The sequence below is a fragment of the Channa argus genome, chromosome 14 (genome assembly GCF_033026475.1).
Source record: "Channa argus isolate prfri chromosome 14, Channa argus male v1.0, whole genome shotgun sequence".
In the NCBI taxonomy this organism is placed as follows: Eukaryota; Metazoa; Chordata; class Actinopteri; order Anabantiformes; family Channidae; genus Channa; species Channa argus.
Window position 1 is genome coordinate 15,150,383 of NC_090210.1, and position 20,999 is coordinate 15,171,381.

Below are 20,999 nucleotides of genomic sequence, written 5' to 3' on the forward strand. Positions count from 1 at the left end.
AGGTTACAAACTCCCACAAGGGGGAATGTAGGATGATGGAATTGTTATATGTGCTGAACATTTGCCCTTCATGAAAAATATACTTTGTACATATTTTGTGGTGAAATAAGCCTGTTAAATGATATTTGATGATTATTAAGAAAAAGGTGTAAATAGGACATGTCAAGAGGATGATGTTGACATTCATACATCAAGGAGTCATTAGTATATACACGGATGTATAGACATGTCTCAGTATGTGAGGTGAGAAAACACCACACCTTCCTCATAGATTCACTTGCCTTAGCACATTCTGTCGTTGTGCCTATCCTGCCATTTCTTCCTGTCAGCCTCCCTGGCTCTCTGCTGTGAATGTGTATTGCACAGTAGCTGGGCGACAACATCAACACAAGCCTTTGCAGTTTGTATGAGGGAATATATCACATTGTAACAATTTTAGAGATGCCATTATTTGTGTTGTGAAAGCTTTTCAGTGTGACACTCTGAGGAAACAGAGGTTCAGCAGCGGTGCTTTCGCTGCTCCACAGCAGCTACAGAAGTCTGATGCACATCCAAAGTCACCTAAAATACATGTTCCACAGTGTCTGCCAGACAATTTATTCAGCATACTGTGATGGAGATGGAAAGTCAAAACCGATGTGCAATTTTTATGTCTTTGCTTGGTTAATGACTTTGGTGGTAGTTTTTGTTTTTAGAGAATATTATAGTGTCTGTATCTGTGGTTCTTGGAATCGGGTGGCAGTGCCTTTAGATTATGGATCACCTGTGTGCAGAACAGGCTAAACATTACACGCACCTGACATACCCAAATGTTTTATTATTTTGGAACATGTAGTTTGTGATGCTGTTGCATTACGCTGACAGGGGCTTTTTTTGTCCAGCAAATTTATTTCACTTCAGCTATTCTCAAGAGTTCTCTCTATAGTGCTAGTTTTAAGTAAATTAGGCTAATGTGGCACCCAACAGTTGCTAATATACAGTATAGTATACAGACATTGTCAACGGTGGTTTGAGTTTGTCAAGCTGAGGATTATATATTTAAAAGAAAAAACAGTTGGAAATAACTTTAACAACGAACTTAAAGCCATGACAGCTTCTTGTGTTGGGTAGAACATTAGGTTGGTCATAGGGTTGGGCGATAGCTTAACTGAAAATAATGTCGGAATGCTAAATTTACTTTATGTAATATGAGCTAAAGGGATGAATTAGTTAGGGACATATAACAAATTCAACAAAATTGTAGTATGATAATTTCTCTTTACTGTTCCTTGATGTTGGCATTTGTTTCATTGGAGCTCAAACATCTGCTGTCTTATAATATTTGATCTGGCCAGAAAAGGGTAGTGAGACAGAAGCATCTCGAGCCCCAATGCAGTATCTTTGAATCCTGAGGAGCTTTAGAGAAACACGGCTCAACCTGCGGCGTGTGAAGTGGTGCTACCGCACGTCTTTTGTAGCTGCTGCCGTCAGCCTCTACATCCTGCATCACTGCTCTCAACAAAACTCAACTAATCCTAATAACTATACAGACTATACTATACAGACTGGTTCGCCTCATTGCTTAAAGGAAAAAAAAGGGTAAAACCATTTTTATTTTATGTCAAAGTAAGGGGGTGCAAAGTTTTGCATTCAAGTGCATCTACTTTTCATTGTACATATTGAAATGACCTGATTTCCCCAATAAAATCTGATCCTATTTGACCAGGTATGTTTGTATCATCAAAACTTCTGAGTATATTAAACTAACTTACTTTCTATTCTTGTTCCATGTCATTTTTATATAACAATCAACTGCATTTGTAATTCATTGAGCTTGCAGGAACAAGTCATGATTAACCTTACTACAAATTCATATTAATGTCAGCAATTTAAGAAAGAAGAACAAACATGACTGATGAGTCCGACTAATGAAGGGAGATTCATTTTATGCCATGTTGGACTATGTCAACATTCACATTTACCTTGCCAATGTACTGGTAGTCACTGCCTGTGTACTCCTCCTGCAGGAAAAACTGGTTCCACATCCAGCCTCGCCTCACTCTTTTGAGCAGCTTCTTTCCCCTCATTGCTGCTTCTACACTCTCTGTCTTCTGTGCACTCAAAGACAGTGCATCCAAGCACAGCCCCAGACTGAGCCATACGACACCCAGTAGGATAGTCCTCATTTTCCAGGAGAAGGTGCAGAAGGTAGAGGTCACAAATGTTCTATCTTCCCAGCTGGATCACTTTGACTTGGGAGATGAGCCTATCAGTCATAGTCGTTCAGGTTTCGACTGACTGGAGAAAAGAGCTGAAAGAGATGTAAATAAGCACAGATAAGTAAATGGCTGGACTAAACATCACAGAACTGAGGTCCAGATTTAATAAGATCACATTGTGAGGGCAGTTTATTTCTTGGCACCTGAACTGTTATATGTAGGAGTGCAGAATTTCAATCCTATTCATTTAGAGTTGTATGGAAATCAAACTATGATAAATAGAAACACTACACAAACACAGTGCTTCTTCATCACCATTTACTGTTGCAGCTCACGGGGTTTACTGACCCTGTTCTACTCATGCATTTTGAGAGGATTTGTAACATCAAATAGGGGCACCAGCTATAAGGTACTTTTTTATCATTTAGGTGCAACTTACGTCAGATAAATGAAATGCGGCAATTTCCATCATGCATATGAAGGAGACTGGGAACAAAGAGCTGCTATTTTCTGACTAGCATAGTTTAACAGCTTTGTATTCAGCAAATGAACTGGATGTTGAACAGCATAATGAATAGCAAAGTATGATTTAGTCCCCCTCTGTGTGCATTAGCACTTCGGGGGCAAATGATATACTGTAGGCTTCATGATGTATATTTTAAACAGATTTCTCCAAACGTTACAATAAATCAGACAGCCTAAGCACCTCAGAGGAACTAAATTCAAAAAGAAATCCAGTTCCAGAAAGAGTTCTCTTAAAGCAACCAAACAATTTTTAGTCATTCACAGAGCTGAGTTGTTCTTTATTTCCCTGACAATGTGAGTATTCCCATCCACTGGTAGTCTCTCCGTAAACAAAGATTTATTTTTGCCTGGCATAAAGAGGATGACACCGAAATGCACTCAAACCTCCCACTGCCTAGCTGTACAGTCATTACTAACACACTGAGAAAGACGTTTACCAAAGCAATAGAGTCAGAATCATTTCACATTAACAAAACAAATGCAGAAATCCATTGAAAAGGCCACAGAGAGGCTGTGATAAAAAAAGAGATGCAGAGAATCAGTGAAACCAGTGAGAAGATGCTGACAGGGTTAAGAAATATGAAAGCTAAGTGGCAAGGCTAAGGCTTGAAAAGGTCTTTTATCAAGATGTGTGTTTATACAAAGAGAAGAATGAATTATTCAAGAGTGAATGTACTTTCACTGATATTTAATGTGTTGATAATAAAGAACACCTTGTTTTTAGGACTGAACGTGAAAATATGTTGAAAAATAATGCGTTGAAAAATAATGCGTGAACAAGCTTTGAACCTCTTAAGTATGGCTGGTTTTACACAAGTAAAACTACAAAAGTTAGTATGGCTAGTATGGCAGGCCACAGGTACAAAACTATATTTCATACAATACAACAAAAAATAAGAGAACACAGCACGTAGCTTTTGACTGGATGGAACCAAAGCTAACAAATCAGGAGCCCTTCGTGTTCTTTTGTTTTGTGTTAAGTTATCTTTTAGGAAATGTTATACTTTCTAATTTGTTCTGCTTTGTGATAAAGCTCCATAACCATATTGGTAACTATAAGATAAAATCATTTAAATGGACTTCATTATTTCTATTTGTTACTTTCTGAAATGAGCTATAGATACACGAAATTCTGCTGGTGAAGATTCTCCAGCCATCTATCTAATTTCTTAATCGCTTATCCAGTTAGCGCTGATCATTTGGGCGAATGGCAGAGTACACTCTGTGGAGACTACTGACAATGGGTTCCCCAGTTTGCATTTCCCCTTTAGAAATGTTACTTAATAAAAAGCAGATAGCAGAGTTTATTACACATTATTAAATTAATTGGTAAATTACATTTAGTTTGGATTCAATTTAGGTTTAACTGTTAAATCCCAATTTTTCATGACAATCCACACTGTTCATGCATAGAACATTTCTCTCTTTCATTTTCAACTCTTATTTATGTCAGAGATGGATGGAAATGTAACACCAAGAGAACAGAGTTTTCCTTAAGAATTGCCTTTACATATTAACCATCTATTCACAGGAAATATCCTGTCATCTTAAGAGTGTGGGGAACATGTGTTTTCAGGTCTGTAGGTCTGCAGGACTATAAAACTGCCTCACAGCAGTGGTTTTGGTCAGTGTGAAGATCCATCACTACACACACTGAATGTTCAACCCTCTTGTGCATCATTTCAGGGAGACAAACTTGTCTTGGCTTTAAATAAACATTTCCCTCAAAAATCAGATAGTCCACTAACTTAGTGGTTGTAGCATCTGAAAAGCGCACCCGAATACTGCCTTTGTACACTTAAAAAGTGCACTGGATCAATAAATCCATACACATTCACGTTGAAGGATCTGGAAGGAGCGCTTACACAGCAATTACTGCACTGAAAGGAAATGTGCTTTTATCTTCCCACACAGAGCTCTGTTGGTGTTATGCTGCAACAAGCAAAAAATAATGTTCCGTTTTATCTGAACTACTTTACATACAAATATAATCCATTTCATTGTGACGCCACCGCATGGCAACACCTTGTTCTAACCAGATCAATGTCACATTTTTAAGATCCATTAAGACTTTTGGACAAGACAGAGTGAGGAAGAGCAGCTTTGAGGTTGTTTACCAAGGGAAATATATAGATGATCATGAAATAAATGATTAAAACAACTCACTAATCAGCCAACTGTAATTTTTGTGCACTGGCCATGGAGTGTTTGACTTGAATAATAAACCACATCAGTTCACATTTTCAGCACTAGGGTGCAGCCCTGACATGCAACAGTGGTTAGCAATCAGCCATCACGACATGACTGTGGTGAGACAGTCATCAGCATGGTCAAAGCACTGAAACCACCTTTTTCCAATCACTTACTCTCATCTCTTACATTAAATACTGACATTAATTGCAATATTCCAAACATATTTCATCTACTTCATGTTTTTTAAGTAAGTCATTGCTCTTCTTTATGCTCTAAACTGATGAATCTCTCCTTGTCTTGCACTGTGCCTGTGCTGCATTAGCCCCATTAAGTTGGTGCTTTATGAAAAGGCTTTAATTGAGTCAGGTGAAGAACGTGCAGGAGACTGATTGATTCTGGCTTCACTTGGATTTTAATGAGCCTCACTGCTCAATTATTGTGCGGTGTAAAAATCTGGAGCCCTCAAGTTTTCCGGTTCAAAGGGATTTTCCCCAACTCATTTGAGCGTGCATAGTGTGTGTTTGAGTGTGTGTAAAGTCACTAAAGTGCTCTTAAAGCACACAGTCTTACGCTCAAGTCCTCAAGAAGCCAGCACCAAAATCACAGCAGATTATCCCTCACATCTGCAGGTAATTTTTGATTCGCTTGTCCTTGTTTATCAGTGGAGGGCTCACCAACAAACAGCCCCCCTCTTGCCAGTATCTTGGTTATTTATGTATTACATTTTCAGCAGCCAAACAACAGATGCCTGAATCCAAAGTGTCTGAAAGGGAAGCCTTGACATTCAGTTTTTTTTTTCTACGTCTAAATTTGATGTCTTAAAAAAGAATTTAAAAAATGTCATCTGCTCACCATTGTAAAAGACCACAAAACAGTTTTAATTATGAGCTTAAAAGATAGTTAAAACTTTTAATCTAATCGGTGGAACTACTACTAGTAGTAGTGTTTCAGGTAATCCTTCACACTTTTGTCAAATATTGCCCTCTGATCAATACATCCACACACGTACAGATGGATACTGGGTAAATTCCACACCTGCACACTGCAAAACGTGATGGTAACTTTGAACAGTTGCTAACAGGAAGAAGAATGAAAGCGTGTTTGTTGTATTTGACTGAATTAAATGTAAAAAAAAAAAATTATATGTTGTCCTGTAAAATATGATGCTATCATTTGTACTGGCACCATAAAATTACCATCACAGAAACATTACAGTCAGGCAGTGATGCTTTCACATAGCATTTAAAGGCAACAATAAGAAAGCAGTGATTTTTAAGCCAAACCACAACATTGTTACTAACCCCAGTCATGTTTGTTTAGTGTCCTTGTACCTACAGTAAATCTAACCAATCCACTATATTTCCACAGTTGTAATGCACAGTTTTAGAGCGTTGAGAACAAAAAATATTGTGGCAGCTGCTATTTTAGTGCCTGGTGGAAAAGATGCGTATTCTATAGATGGTGGTGCTTTTTTAACAAACACATATGTGAGATTTATGAGATGTTAGGGACAAAGGTTTACAGTATATGAGCTTTTAGTTTAAACAACTTTTACAGTATTAAAATAGTTCAAAAAACTGAACATTGTTTGATACATAAAACCTGGTGCAGGAATGTCAGTGCACTGGCAGCACAGACCATCTAAAGACAAGTTGGTGAGTTGGGAGATGACAAAATGTGCTTCACAGATAAGGCCTAATAAGGCCACCCAGACATGAAAAGAGAAAAATGGCCATGGGTTATAGACTGGTATCTACTATGTTTAATGTTTGATCCAGAAGAGCATTTAAACACGAGACCAGAATGTCACTGTACCAATAACAATGCTGCAATTATTTAAATCAATCAGATCTTGAGCACCATCTGTTCGTGGAGCTTAACTGTACAAGTACGACCATTGCAGTAACAGAAAAGCAGATGGAGACTACAGTGATTAGTTATACTGAGATTACAGGAGGAAAGGCTAGTGGAGCAATGTTTAGGCCGTCTATCTTTCATGTGGACACAAGGTTGCTCGGTGTGTAATTTGGGTGGCAGGGAAGTTGCTGAAAATAGACTTTTCAATAAGTGAATGTTATGTTAATTTAAATCAACCTCACTTTAACCAACCATTCTTCCATGTGTGTTTGCATCTATTTGATGAGCCAACACAGTGCCTGCCAAATGACTTTGCTTGCCTTGCGGTAAAAGTTGAGCTGGATTCATCTTATTCACCAGAACACCCCCCCTCCTGTTACCCTCCGCTTTGCCACCAGACTGGCTCCTTTCACACGAGTGAGAGGGCTGCTTTTTTTTTTTTTTCCACACTGGGCTCAAGTTAGTTTGAATTTAGCCTTATCCATCATAGCAGTGATTTTAAATATGTTCTTTCATAAGAGCAAAATGTGTTGTTATGTTGCTTAGCAACAAATAAGCTGCCTGTCTGTTAGATTTATTCCAGAAAATAATATGTTTTCATTTTATATGGGCTATCAAGCAAGCCAGGGTTGCTCGAGTTTCACACCTAAAATTGGGGTCCAGAACCAAGAAAATTTGGGAACATCCGGTTGAGTAAAAATACACTGTTTGTCTGATCTTTGCCGCCTTATAACGCCTTTACTGAATTTGAACTTGTTTCTTTTGGTTCTAGTTTGGGTAGTACATGTACATAAATGCCATTAAACTTCCCAATGACGTCCCTATATCAAAATATCTCTCTACTGCTAGCTGAAAAATGCTTCCAGATGACATCACTTGGAGGAACCTTCAGTTCAGATGATGTCAACTTGCTACTAACAATATGGAATTTGTAGTCACGGTCAGTCTGGTTTTCGAGAACTCCCCCAGATGACATAACCTGAAGTCCTAATGATGAAAAACTCCTCTGGGTGATGTCATCTGGAGGAGTTTTTCAGCTAGAAGCAGAGAAATACTTAAGAAAAAGTACAAGTACTCTACTGAGAAAACTATTTCTTTTAAACCAAATTGAATTAGATGCAGTTGAAAACATACAGTAACTGCACATGTCAGAACTTTCAGCAGGTAAAGTTGCAGATGACTTTAACCAATTCATGCACTGGCAGCAACTTCATCTATAATAGTTATTCTGTTTTAGAATCTTTATATACAAAAAGTAATTAGTACTCACTAATTAGTAGTACTTTTAATGTTAGTACAATAGTAATTAAACCTAGAAAAAACAGCTACAATAAAAATATAAGTATATAAGTAAAAGTACTTCTTAGCAGGGTGGTTCATTCACATCATTGAACATGATTTTATTGAATTATAATTATTGCTGCATTCTTGTGTTTTCCAGTTAAATATTGCAGCTGGCGCAACCCAAGACCTCATTTTATCAACCTTACACGACTTTTTGCTGATCATATGATCAAATCTAATAATTATGATTTAAATTTAATTATAATTTAAATGAACCATAAATAAATGCTATTTAAAATGAGGATAAATCAAAGAAGTTAAATGATTTTGCTGTATTTTGTTTTGATAATTTAGATGCAAAAGGTTAGTTGTTCACATCGCACTTTGTTACCCTCCACCTCTGGCAGATTATCAGCTGCTTCTGAACGCTACACAACACCAGGTATAGTTCAGGGAGAAATCTCAACATGCCACAACCTTCGCCATATTTTTCCAGCCGAGTCAACCAACCACCCGATGCATGTGTCCAGTGTGGTGTAGGAAGCTTTCCTGGAGATGTCTGAGCAGAAAACAGAACTGTCAGTCATAATTCTACAACCTGCTCTCAGTGGGATCTTTCTGAAGCAACTGCCTAATGAGCCATTCCACAAAAATAAGGGAAGCAAAAATTGTTCTACCAAAAAATTTCCTTGTGATGAAACGGTGAGGTCCACTTCAGCCACAACACAGCAATAAATCTACTCAATCTTTTCAATTGGGCTGTTCATTTAGAAAGTGATTCACAACTGCCAGACCTCCAAAGGATGTCACCCCAATACAACTAAGATTCTATGGCCTTTTCAGCTAAACAGGTTTATAACTGGATGGCATGTTTGGCCCAAACCATAGTGAGACTTTATTAAAGCAGTAAGGATCCACGCAACAGTCTTAGCCAGACTGAAAAAGCAGCTGCAGGCCAATGTGATATTTCCTCTCCAGTCTCTCCTCTTTTGTCTTTACAAAGAGTGATAAATGTTCATGACCTTCAGCTGACAATCACTGCGCCTCTCCTCTTTCGCCTCCATTTCCTGATTCTCCTGATGCATGGCTGTGTTAGTATGTGTGCATCTCTGGATGTGTGTTTGAGTGTATGTGTTGCTACCTTGCAGACAGCCACTGAGACCTCTGACAACTCCCAGAGGACCAATTAGAGGTTAAAAAAGGAGAATGTCAGCCACTGAGCAGCTTGTGTGTGTGTGTGTGTGTGTGTGTGTTTGTGTGTGTGACAAGTACAAACCCAGCCACCCCTTTCCATCAGAATAGACCAGCCATCTGAAGCCAGCACATAGCATCCACACTGTCTGTCCAGTTTAAATTCATACACTCTTGCTGTCTCTCCCATAGACAGACACACACACACACACACACACACACACACACACAAACTCACAGACCCGTCAAACAGTCCAGTCCCTGGTACTTGGGAGTGTGAAGCCTCATTATGAATAAACCATAAACGAGGTGCTGGAGCAGCACCTTGACTTTGGACACCTGATGCCAAGTTTTTAAAGAGTGAACTTTTTCAGGAACTTTTTGTGATCCAGGTGACATGACCATAAATCTCTCATTTAACACAGGGCAGACCTTAGTAACATGGTGTCATGTAGCTACTTGGACAGGCAGACGGTCAGATCTCTACTAATGGTCAATACATTCATAGTATGTCCTTCTCATCCACTAAGCCATCAGTCATCGATATTCAGAGTTGGGGCACATGCAGAGAGATCCCAGCCTCTCAGTAACCCACTTTTCTCACTTAGTGTATGTAAACATCATAACTGGGTTATGATTATCAGAAAGCCAGATAACTCTCATACAAATAACAGTTACATTACAGTGGGAATATTATCCTACTTCCACTTAGAATCTTCATATGTGTAAACATTTTAATGTAAATTATTATGCTGTACCTCCACATGGTACCAGCTCAACTTAACTGTTTTTATTTTTGGCACCAGCTACTTTATTTTCCACTGCAGATATAATACTTTCTAAATGTAGTTGGTTCTCATAGTGACACCACACACAAACAAGAATCGGAACAGTTTGAGGAAAAACTCCTTCAGAGTTCAGACAAAGAGACAACTAGTTGGTGACTCAGTGGTAGTGACGCTTCTGCTCTGTGCAGACAGTAACCTGCAACAATTTTCCATCACCTTTTGGTATCACCTCAGCTCATTTAGAACCTCCAAACTGTGATAACAAAAACTACCAGATACCAGATATTATACACAGCATTTGTATGATAGAAAACCAAAAAAGTAAAGATGACTCAGCTTGAGTTGGTACCATGTGATGGAAAACCGCTAGTGCAACTACCAATAAAAGAGACAATGTGGGTAGATCATACAGTTTATGTACTTTTACATTTGTAATTTTGATATATATCATGAAATCTTGGGAAATTTGTTCTTAGTCAAACCCGCTGACTGGCTGGGACTTTTCTGTTCACGTGTTCTTATTGTAGTAGGTTTCTGATCTGAGCTCAGATGGTCAGATTGAATTTATGAAAACACACCCATCTAAACATGCTTTAACTTTTTTAACACACTCCCTATACCACTGCTGATTTGGTTAGCTACTCAAGAAAACTCATTTATATATTGTACACATCAGTAAATGAGACAATGTGTATTCTGTTCAAGATTTGTTTTTATAAAACAAAATTAGACCTAAGAGTACCAATGGGGTACAAGATCAATAAGCAGTATCCATAAGAGGAGCAGTAGCATTAAAATCTAATCGATGCCCAAAGACGTGATGTCAACTACTCTAAATTGCTTAAAGGGTCGATTTTAGTGTGAATGGGTATCATTCTGATGAAGCCCTGTGATAGTCTGGTGACATATCCTCTTACACAGTGTCCGCTGAAACTTGCTCAAGCCTTGATACAACCCTTAACAGAATAATCTGTATCAATTATGGCATGGATGGGTGCATGGATTAATGGATAGATGAGCATAGACACAGATACAGGATCAGAATACATAAATAACCAGAAGCTAATGCAGCTTAAATATATATGAAATCAAATGTCTTCCATAAGCAAGGCAACTAAGTCACAAAAATCAGTCCTAATGATGAAACCATGAATGTCTGTAGCACATCACAGGATCACATCACATGTCTTAATGTCTATGCAGTTGTCCAAATTTTACTCTGGACTTAAGTGTCCCTCTGATGGAACAAGTGGGCAATGATCAACAATAATGAAACCCAGTGTTTAAAAAAAGCTAGGGTATGTATGTATGTGTGTGTTAGTTCAGCATGCACACTAGCATTTGTTGGTTGCAGAAAATTATATACAATCAGAGTACTTTTTAATCTACATCTGAGAGATGCTGAATAATCACGTTTCCTAATTAATTGCAGGCAGTGGCTCAGTTCGTAGAGTTTGGCCCCACTCTTCACAAACACATGTTGAAGTGTCCCAGGGCAAGACACTGAGCCCCAACAGCCCATCCTCATCCTCAGCCGTACAGTGCCAGTCGCAAGCCTAGTAGAAATTGGGCAGGGTTACGGCGTAAAAACTGTGACAAATCAACATCTACAAAAAGACAAAATGATCCACTGTGGCGACACTGAACTCATGGGATAAGCCAAAAGGGCAACGAATAAATAAATAAATTGAAAAATTCACTGCAATCAAATACTGTGGACAAAAAGTCTTCCATGTTAGTGCTCCCTGCTTTACTTAAGATGTCAAACAGACATAAAAAGCTGCTACTGTATTTTAACGAGGCAGCACTTAGCTAGTTATCTTTTGACTGTTCATTTAAAAACTGGAATAAAGCTTTTGTTGTTAGATTGATAGTGAGTTTATACAGAAAGGGAATTTTTACTCTCTCATGAATAACTTCTCTTGATATACTAGTGTCCAAAATAAGGTCAGGCTGATCTTGGGTGAAAATACTTTGTCTGTAAAAATCTGTCCAGTGCTCGGGCTACACTGGCCCCTGAAAAACTCTGGTCTTAACTGCACTTTGGCCAGGAGGGGATTCCAGCTCGATCATAACAACAGTCCTGCCCTAAGGCTGGGGATCTACTTGTTTTTTACCAGTGCATCATCTGCATAACTGTTAACATACTTCCTTCTGCACTTTGTGTCTGTCCGAGGATTTCAGAGGTTGTTCACAAGAAGGAAGATTAGGGACCAATCATCCGTGGCTGAAAACAAAATCTCTTCGTAATCTTCTGTTTTTGATTAGCATGAGACAAGGCACAGCTTCACTCAAAGAGGTTACAGTTGCTGTCATTGTTCTTGTGGTAATTTTTAAAAGTATTGTGACTAAAGTGGTTCCTTTTCAGTTGCTACTGGAGGTCCAGCTTTCTTTACAAAAATGAAAAACTATATAGAATCTGTTGATAAAACTAGTTATGAAGCATCAATACTATGAAATGACTGAAGCCTACAATGTTCTTTGCATGTTCTTTGCATATCGATGATGTGCAACCATGACAACAAAATGCCTCTAACCTTAAAAAAGGACTTATACATATCCAAATTGTTTTATCCCTTCAACCAAAATCTTTACTCACATCATCCATTCGCAAAAAAGTTAGATATCATCCACTTTGATGTCATCATGTGATTCATTGATATGGGTCAGTAGGTCTCTGCTCGGCCAACCAGTAGGCACAGGAGGTTGGTGACGGAATCATGTGCCAGACATTTCTTCTTGTAGTTAGTAAAGAGCAATAAGCTTAGGTTTAATATGTAGATTTGGATTAAAATAACATTACAATACTGACTAACAGAAAAGCAAAACCAACTGATCCCCACTATTGCTCAAGGAGCATTTGTTGGGTTTCCTCTATACTTCTCTATAGTCTTGACTTTCTTATATGCAATATATATTTATTTTATTTATCTAATCACAACATTAATACAGTATAATAAATATACACTCTTTATCTATCAAGAATAAATCACATTTGTCACAATAGTTTCAGGAGAAGATGTAAAAAGTATTTTATTCCAACTTTTTCTGCAACAGTATTACATAACACTGTCCATAAATGCATACTTTGTGCCAGTTTTACACTGTTTATTTTGTTCATTCTATGAAGATACTAAATTTGACTGACTTACTCTCATTAACTTTGACTCAACTTTGGACTACACTGTGAGTTTTACTTTCAATTGCCACAGCTGTGCTAAACACAGCTGGTGTTTGTCCAGCTGAATGCCTCCAGACACCTTTAAAATTTTATCGTGGCACTAAGTCTCTAACAGAATTAGCTGTATTCATTATCTTGTAATTAATTCAAACAACATGCCCATATAGTGTTGTATGAAATGATTATGATTCAGTTGCACAGACAAAAATCTCTGGATTAAATAATACAAATAAGAAAAACAGGTTCAAGAAAAACAATTAAAACCACAGCACAATTAAAGACACTGTTGGACGACCGTTAATAATAACACAAAGATGATATGCTGTACCATTAAAGTTATACATTAACAGGACAGTTTATAATTTCTTAGGTTAGAGTGTTGATCTACAAATGGTTACTGAATAGCTGTTACAGTGGAGTGAGCTGTATAGAAGATATGTCCATCCTTTAATCAGATAATAATATGTGATGGGCAATATCACTGTGTTATTTCACTGTGACCTTTGTAGTATGGTTAGGAAAGTTCAACTGTCAAATGTGACAACCTCCTTCACTGCTCTCTATTGATTCATTTTGATATGTGCAAGACACTGAAGTATCTATGCAAGGCTGGGGGGTACAAGTTAGCATGTGACAATAATTAAAATTTACAGTGGCACTAATCTATACGGTAGTTTTACACTGATGAAAAATCTAACGACCTTTTAATTACTACTTAAGCCTTCAAGCTTCAGGTAGCTGTTTTGGTTTATCGACTTCAGTCTCATGAATCGTGTTTCCAAGCAGCTTTTTATAGTGAGAACACTATATTAAAAAAGAAAATTACTTTCCACCTCCTAAGCACAGCCTACCATTTACCCACAATATGGTGGAGACCAAAACAGAAATAAATGGAGAGTAATGATAGTATTTCCTTTCATTAGGTTGACAAGCACAACTCAGATGAACGTTACCGTCATACTGTGTCTGCTGGTTTGTATATACAGGCACCTGTCTGCTGTAACAACTGGACGGATTTTTAAATTATTAAAAATAATTTTACAATTCTGCCAAATATGTTGACAGGTCACCTATGTCTCCTTGGTGTATCAAGCGGACTGTCGAAAAGCTCTCGATGACCTGAATGTACAGTAACTGTGAGAGCTAAAAGCGCTACAATTTAAAATGCCTGCTAACTATATAAAAATGACACCTAAGTGGAAAATAATTACAAGTACATATGCATTTGTATAAGGAAATCATGGCATTAGATGGTTAAACCAAACAATGAGAAAACATACATGTTGGTTCTGCATTATGCATCTGTATTCAGCTGTGTTTTCTCTATTTGTAGTATTTCCTTTCCAAAGCTGTTGTAAAATTGGTGAATTTGTTAGAATGCTTGTGACCTTTGCATGTCTTCTTAAGTTGCAGTGCTTCAGCCCTCATGATAATGACACAATGCAAAAAAATATATATAATTAACAAAGTTTTAAACACATATAATTTAAAGCTTTAGATTGAGTCTATTGCCAAGCATAATCTGTGAAATCATTATTAATTACAACTTTTAAAGTGTCATACTTTTGAATAGCTTTAATAAAAAAATCTCTATGTTGTGCCAGCTAAAACCACTATTCATTCAACAAGACCACCTCACCATGATGAGTGCGGCTTAGGTTTTGGGGTCACTCAGTGTTTTTAGAAATCGATGAACTCGTTAATGGGATTGCTCACAATGTGACAGCAAGGTTAGTGACTGGAATCAGTCAGCTGGGGAGAGTCATTAAAATGTGTTTAAATGTGGTTTTATGCACTACTGTATGTAATTAGTGCATCTACCCAAAGTACACAGCATGACAATGTTAGCATCATCATTAAAACTTATATTCCTGCCTGTCCCCTCTGGTGCAAATGTGTGATGGCTGTGTGGGGGTGGGGGTCTACATGCAAAAGCTTTTAACAATGTGTATGTCCGTAAACTGACCTACATTTGTGCTATTTAGTGTTGTAGTTTAGACAATAATTGCAGGGTAAAGTCTTCACTGCATGCAAACTAAATGACATCCAGGCTTTGATGTGAATTGGACATAGAGCTCTGAGTTCTTCTGCATTAGTATATGAGGCCAATTACAAGCCGGGCTTTCAGCAGAGCGTAACGGTTTGCAGAAACTGACAATGCACACAACGGGACATGTACATTGTGGGTCATGTAATGCCTGCCCTCTATGCTTGACCCCATCACACACACACATACACACATTTATGCACGGGATGTCCTGATCCCAGCAATTACAAAGTCCCAACCATCCTAATCCACCATGCAACCTGAGCTGCTTTATTCTCAACAAAGGCCAGATAATGTGAAATGTGTGTGTGTGTGTGTGTGTCTGTGTGTCCCAGTCCACACTGTACATCTTTGAGCTCTTTATGTCTATCAGTAAGTAATTTGGGGGTTGATATTTAGTTGGGAAGGTCCTTACAAAGATATATTTCAGTATGTGTTTGTATTTGTGTGAGCTCTAATGACTGCTGCCATGTACATCAACAACAATTAGTGATGGATAGTGTTGGTACCAGATGGCACTTTTGGATTTACAATGTTATGTAACCCAGATAGCGCTTGGGGTTGGGGGGGGGTTGGGCTGTGAAGGGGCTGACACATCAGGAGTAGCGTTTATCATTTACCAGCAGACCCAAAACTCAGCAAGGGGACAGTCTGAAAATTAATGACCAGAAATCTTCCAAAGTGACATCACAGTATTTTTCATCTGGTCAGGGGGAGCATAACTTTCTCTGGACAGACAGAAACCCCTTTAAATTTTACTATGGCTGCAACAATTATACCTAATTAGTCTGTTAATTTTTTTCCATAAATCTTTAATAGGATCCTTAGTTTTAACAGTTTTTAAAAAGGTCAAATAGAAATATCAGGTGAGACACAACCTCTTATTTTAAAAAAGACACATTAACCTCTAAATGATGGTAGACTTGACCGAGCTCCTCACATTTTTCAAGCCACCCTAATAACTCTGGTGAGCTTTCTTCCCTAAATGATTTGTACTGCTCCGAGTGGTGTCTACAAGTCCCAGACCAATAGAAAAAACATGGAGTGCTAGAGTCACATTACAGGGACAAAATGAGGGGAGGAAGGTCATTTTTTATTTTGCATTTCAACAATATATTGAAGTTGAGAGAAAAATTGTCATTTTTTAGAAGCAGGTGTCTGATTTATTCTCAAACATCAGACTTTAATTTTGAAATTTAAAGTTTATTCTTATCATTAGGACTTTGTTTTTGAAATGGCATTTCAACTTTATCCTTAACATTTCCACTTTACTGTCGAAATACATTTCCTTTCCTTAATATTGCTCTAATACTCTTGTGGAAAAGTGAGAACTGGAAGAAGCAAATAGCTGAGAAAGCTAAAGACCAACCAACAAACAACCAAAACACAAAATCAATCATTGCATTTACATACACTAATCAGGTTAGTTTGCAACCAGGTTGCTCAGAGAAACCATCTTTCTCAGGTTTGCAGTGAACAAGTTTAAATCTGTATTAAAATGCAGCACTTGACTAATATGATTACATCCCCACATTAGACTTATATTGGAAGCAAAGCTCAAAGACTGTGACAGAAAACACTGACTTCTGACTTTTTGAGTGCAAAATGCAGTAGAATGCCAATTATTTAGTTGGCACTTAATGTTAGTTTTAATTAGCTGTTAATTTTTTGTCGGACTTTAATTTTAAAATGTGGCAGCCCTGCTCTCTTCATTCAGCCTTCCACTACAGTCCTGTATACATTTGACCTGCACATGCACCTTTTAAGAAAGCTGATTAGAAATTAGTAATGTCTCCTTTCTGTTTGACCAACATACACACTGATAATGAGATATGTGTGCTAAACTACTTATCAAGCCGATGTGTGAACTGCCTCACTGATCCAATAGTTTCAGTGACATTTAAGGATCCAGATACAGCAGAACAGTCCAGACTAACTGAAGCCATCGAGTGTGTGCACCATTCTATTTTACAAAGTTCTGCTCTGCTGAAAGATAAGCAACACCGTTACTTAATTTCTTGCTTTTAGCATCAGTTTTGCCAGAAACTCAAATCCTCATCTGTACCAACAAAATGACATGGCTTTGTGTAACAGGTAGCAAAAATAAATGAATAAATAAAACGAGATGTTTTCAGAAGCGTCCTGATCAGTGAGTCTTATGTTTTCTACTAGTCTTTCATAGTCCTCTTCACTTACACTTGACATGCTTCACTGTTGCAACTGTTGCTTGTGTTTAATATAATGTTTACATAACCCCTATTCTTATGTTTCTTTAGAGGGCTTGGTGACTCAGTGGTAAAGCACTGGGTTGGGATGCAGAAGGCAGCATACTTGAATCCCACCTCACCAGGTGCGGACCCACTCAGCCAACAAGGGCCAGCTTGGTACTGGTCCTGAGCCCGGATAAAAAACAAATACGAGGGTTGTGGCAGGAAGGAAATCCGGTGGGAAAAGTCATGCCAAATCAATGTGGACCATACATTGTGGCGACCCCTAAAGGGACAACCTGAAAGCCATTGTTTGTACTCGTATGTTTCCTTGCTTCTACCCCACAGCAGCATTATTAGCTGCAGCAACGCTCTCTCGCAGGGATCACACACATACACACAAACACACACACACACACAGTCACACAAACACTTTATGTTGTTGGTGACACTAAATAAATAACATTAGCTTCCAGTTTTACTGTGTTAAGCTTGGAAACTTGACTCCAAACACAATGCAAATAAAGGCAAAGACTTATGATGCAGAATACAAATATTAGCACGAGGGAAAAAGAAGACGATTTCAGAAAGTAAACAGAGACCTAACATTTACTTGTTAAAATTGCTACAGGGAAACTTAAAGTGTGTTTGAAAGGACTGTTGGTTGTTGTGTGTGACTATGTTTACGAGGATGTGTAGTGGCGCTCTGTTTGCACTTCTTTCATTCAAAAGGACATTTGATGATGAGAACCCCTGTTTTATGGCTGTCACAGAACCGGGAAACAGCACGAACACACACACACACACGAGACAATGCTTTTGTCACTCTCTTCTGGAATGTAGAAGGCCATTACTATGTAAATGAGCAAACATGTAGCCTTGTAACCTGCTCTGTATGCTTGTGTGAATGTGTGAGGAACACGGATATGGTGAACAAGATGTAAAAACCTCCAGCTGAGAAGAACATCTAATATGGGGTCCAGCTTTAATTTCCCTACTTTAGAGGAGTGAGCAGCTGTCTGGGCATTTTATGTACATTACATCCTTCTCCTCACAATAGATATAAGTAGATAAGTAGAATAGATGTAAGTGTCACCAGGGCTGGACTGAGATTAAAAAATTAGACATGGATTTTTGGCTAGAGAGACCCACCACAGCTATTCTAAATGTACCAACCAGTAGCGGTACTTAAATATTATACTGAGGTACACATTTAAGGTACCTTAAACAATTTTTTTTTTTCATTTCACTGTGTACTGCATTAAGAAATTTTTAAATTTTCACTCCATCTAAGAGCTTTAGAGCTCCATCTAAGAGAGTTTCACAAATGTTCCTAAACAATTTGTTTTCCGATACCAATTTTTTAAAGTCCATTTTAACGAAAAGAAAATTAGACTACACATTACGCTACATCTAGTTCGTTTTTATTTCATCTTCTTGGGGTTTTCACACTAGATTTAGAAGATAAAAAATATATTTTCAACATGCAGTGCCGGTCCAAGCCTGGTAGAAATTGGGGAGGGTTGCGTCAGGAAGGGAATCCGGCGTTAAAAACTGTGCCAAATTAACATGCGGACCATGATCCGCTGCGGCGACCCTGAACTCAAGGGATAGGACGAAAGGACAAAAAAAACCAAACAAACAAAAAAAAACTTAAAGTTGTTAAATCTGTCAAAGAATAGAACATTTAAGAAAGCTGGATTTGAAATGGGAACCTCTAGGTTAAAAGTACTGAAGGCCCAACTGTACTCTGTAGAATGATTTAGTATCTTTGCTAAAATGGCCACTGTGTAGTTGTGCATTTGATTATCACAGTGCAGCAGGTGCGAGACATGTGAGCTGAGAGATAAGTGACAAACATCTTTACAACCTTCCTCTGTAAATATGTTATTTCTCTTAGATTTTTTTCTGCATCTCTTTTGAACTCTTTTTTTTTTGTTTCTTTCATTCCTCACCGCTTTTCTGCTCCTGACTGATTTGCACTTGCACCTTCTCCGTCCGTCTCAAAGAGGATGGGCAAACGCAGTTTGTGATTGGGCAAATATCACTTGAGAGACCGATTGGTAAACCAATCGGGTGATCTCTCCATGCCCTATCACCTGGATTAAAAATCCAAGGCGCACACTTACTAGTCCCATGATTAATTTGGTATTAATGAGAGCAACTGGCCCAAACGGCGACTGGCCCTCTGGGAAAATGCCCAGTGTGCCAGATGGCCAGTCTATGCCTGGTTTACACTTATCTTAATCTCTTTGACAACAAATGAATCCAATTTGGAAGCATTTGAAGAGCCTAGTGAAGAATAATTGACTTGTTCCAGAAACCGCAATCAAATATTTATGTTCAGCCAGCTCCAGCTTCCAGGCCACTCGTTTCTGTGTCACGTCCAGAAGTGGCTGATATTAAACACTCTGGTGACAAGTCGCGCTCAGAACCAGCTGATAAAGATGGAGGAAAAACATATTATGTCAAAACAAAATCATATTGCATTTTTGTTGCATAGGGATATAATTTGAAGAGGGCAGGATTGAAAATGGAGAAACAATTTAAAAATAAAAGTTTTGGAGCTCCCTGATAGCTGAGTGGTTAAAGTGTGTGCTGTTTCAAATCCAGCTGGGGACCTGCTGCATGTCTTACTCCAACTCTACCCTGTTTCCTGTCTGTTCTCACCTAGCATCTATCTAATGAAGGCAGACATATCCTGAATTCTTTGAAGAAATAAACTCTGCTCATGTATTTCTGAATGTAAAGTGCAACACACACCAGCTGTTTCATACAAACGCACGAACCAGTCAGGGTACGGTGGTTGGCACACGCTGCTCACACTGAGTAATGAGTCTGATAACACTGTTGCTTTTCTGAAGAGCTGACATCTTGTCAGCGTTGAGAACTAAGGCTGTGGTGTATCCTGATTTGAAAGACAATGAATGTGTATTGTCAGATGGCCCAAACTCCAGCTGTGTATGTTGCCCAACTGAAATTTCACACCTACAACACCACCAGCAACCTGTGATACTAAGTTGTAAACGCCATCTCCTGCTGTCACCTCCACAAGCCAACATTTACAAACTACCTGAGTGTGAGGAGCTAATGAGCAGCAGACTGCAGCACGATGTGAAGCAGCAGCTACAGAAAAAATACCATAAATGACTGGTTATAGAACCAACTGATAATCTGTGCCTTTCCTTTCATTCACATATTTAGGATGGATCCACTCCTAGCTGCCAGAGTCCTGTGTGTACCCTCTTACCCAGTGCATGCTGGGATAGCCTCTAGCCTTCTACAACATGAGCATTGGGTATAAAAAATGGATGGATGGCTTGAGGATCAGTGAGTGAGCAGTTCAAAGCCTTGGTAGTGAGTTGTGGCTACTGTACAGCTATGGCCACACTGCATTAACACAAGATTATTTAACATCTTACTGATACATAAATATAACTTTCCATTTCTACTAGTATGTGTAGTATTTTTTCTAGTGAAGAATGCCACAGAGGAATACACTGAAGATACAAACTGGGCCAAAAAACA

At 38.3% G+C, this 20,999-nt stretch overlaps 1 protein-coding gene across 5 annotated transcripts in view; it reads right to left on the bottom strand.

Moving 5' to 3' along the window:
• Positions 1 to 20,999, bottom strand: part of cdh6 (cadherin 6) — an 80,843-nt gene that overhangs the window by 49,520 nt on the left and 10,324 nt on the right. For all 5 annotated transcript variants that reach the window (XM_067474908.1, XM_067474909.1, XM_067474911.1 and 2 more), the window contains exon 2: positions 1,962 to 2,290. In XM_067474908.1, coding sequence (XP_067331009.1) covers positions 1,962 to 2,165 — 204 coding nt within the window. In that variant the 5' untranslated portion in view covers positions 2,166 to 2,290. The remainder of the gene's footprint in view (positions 1 to 1,961; positions 2,291 to 20,999) is intronic.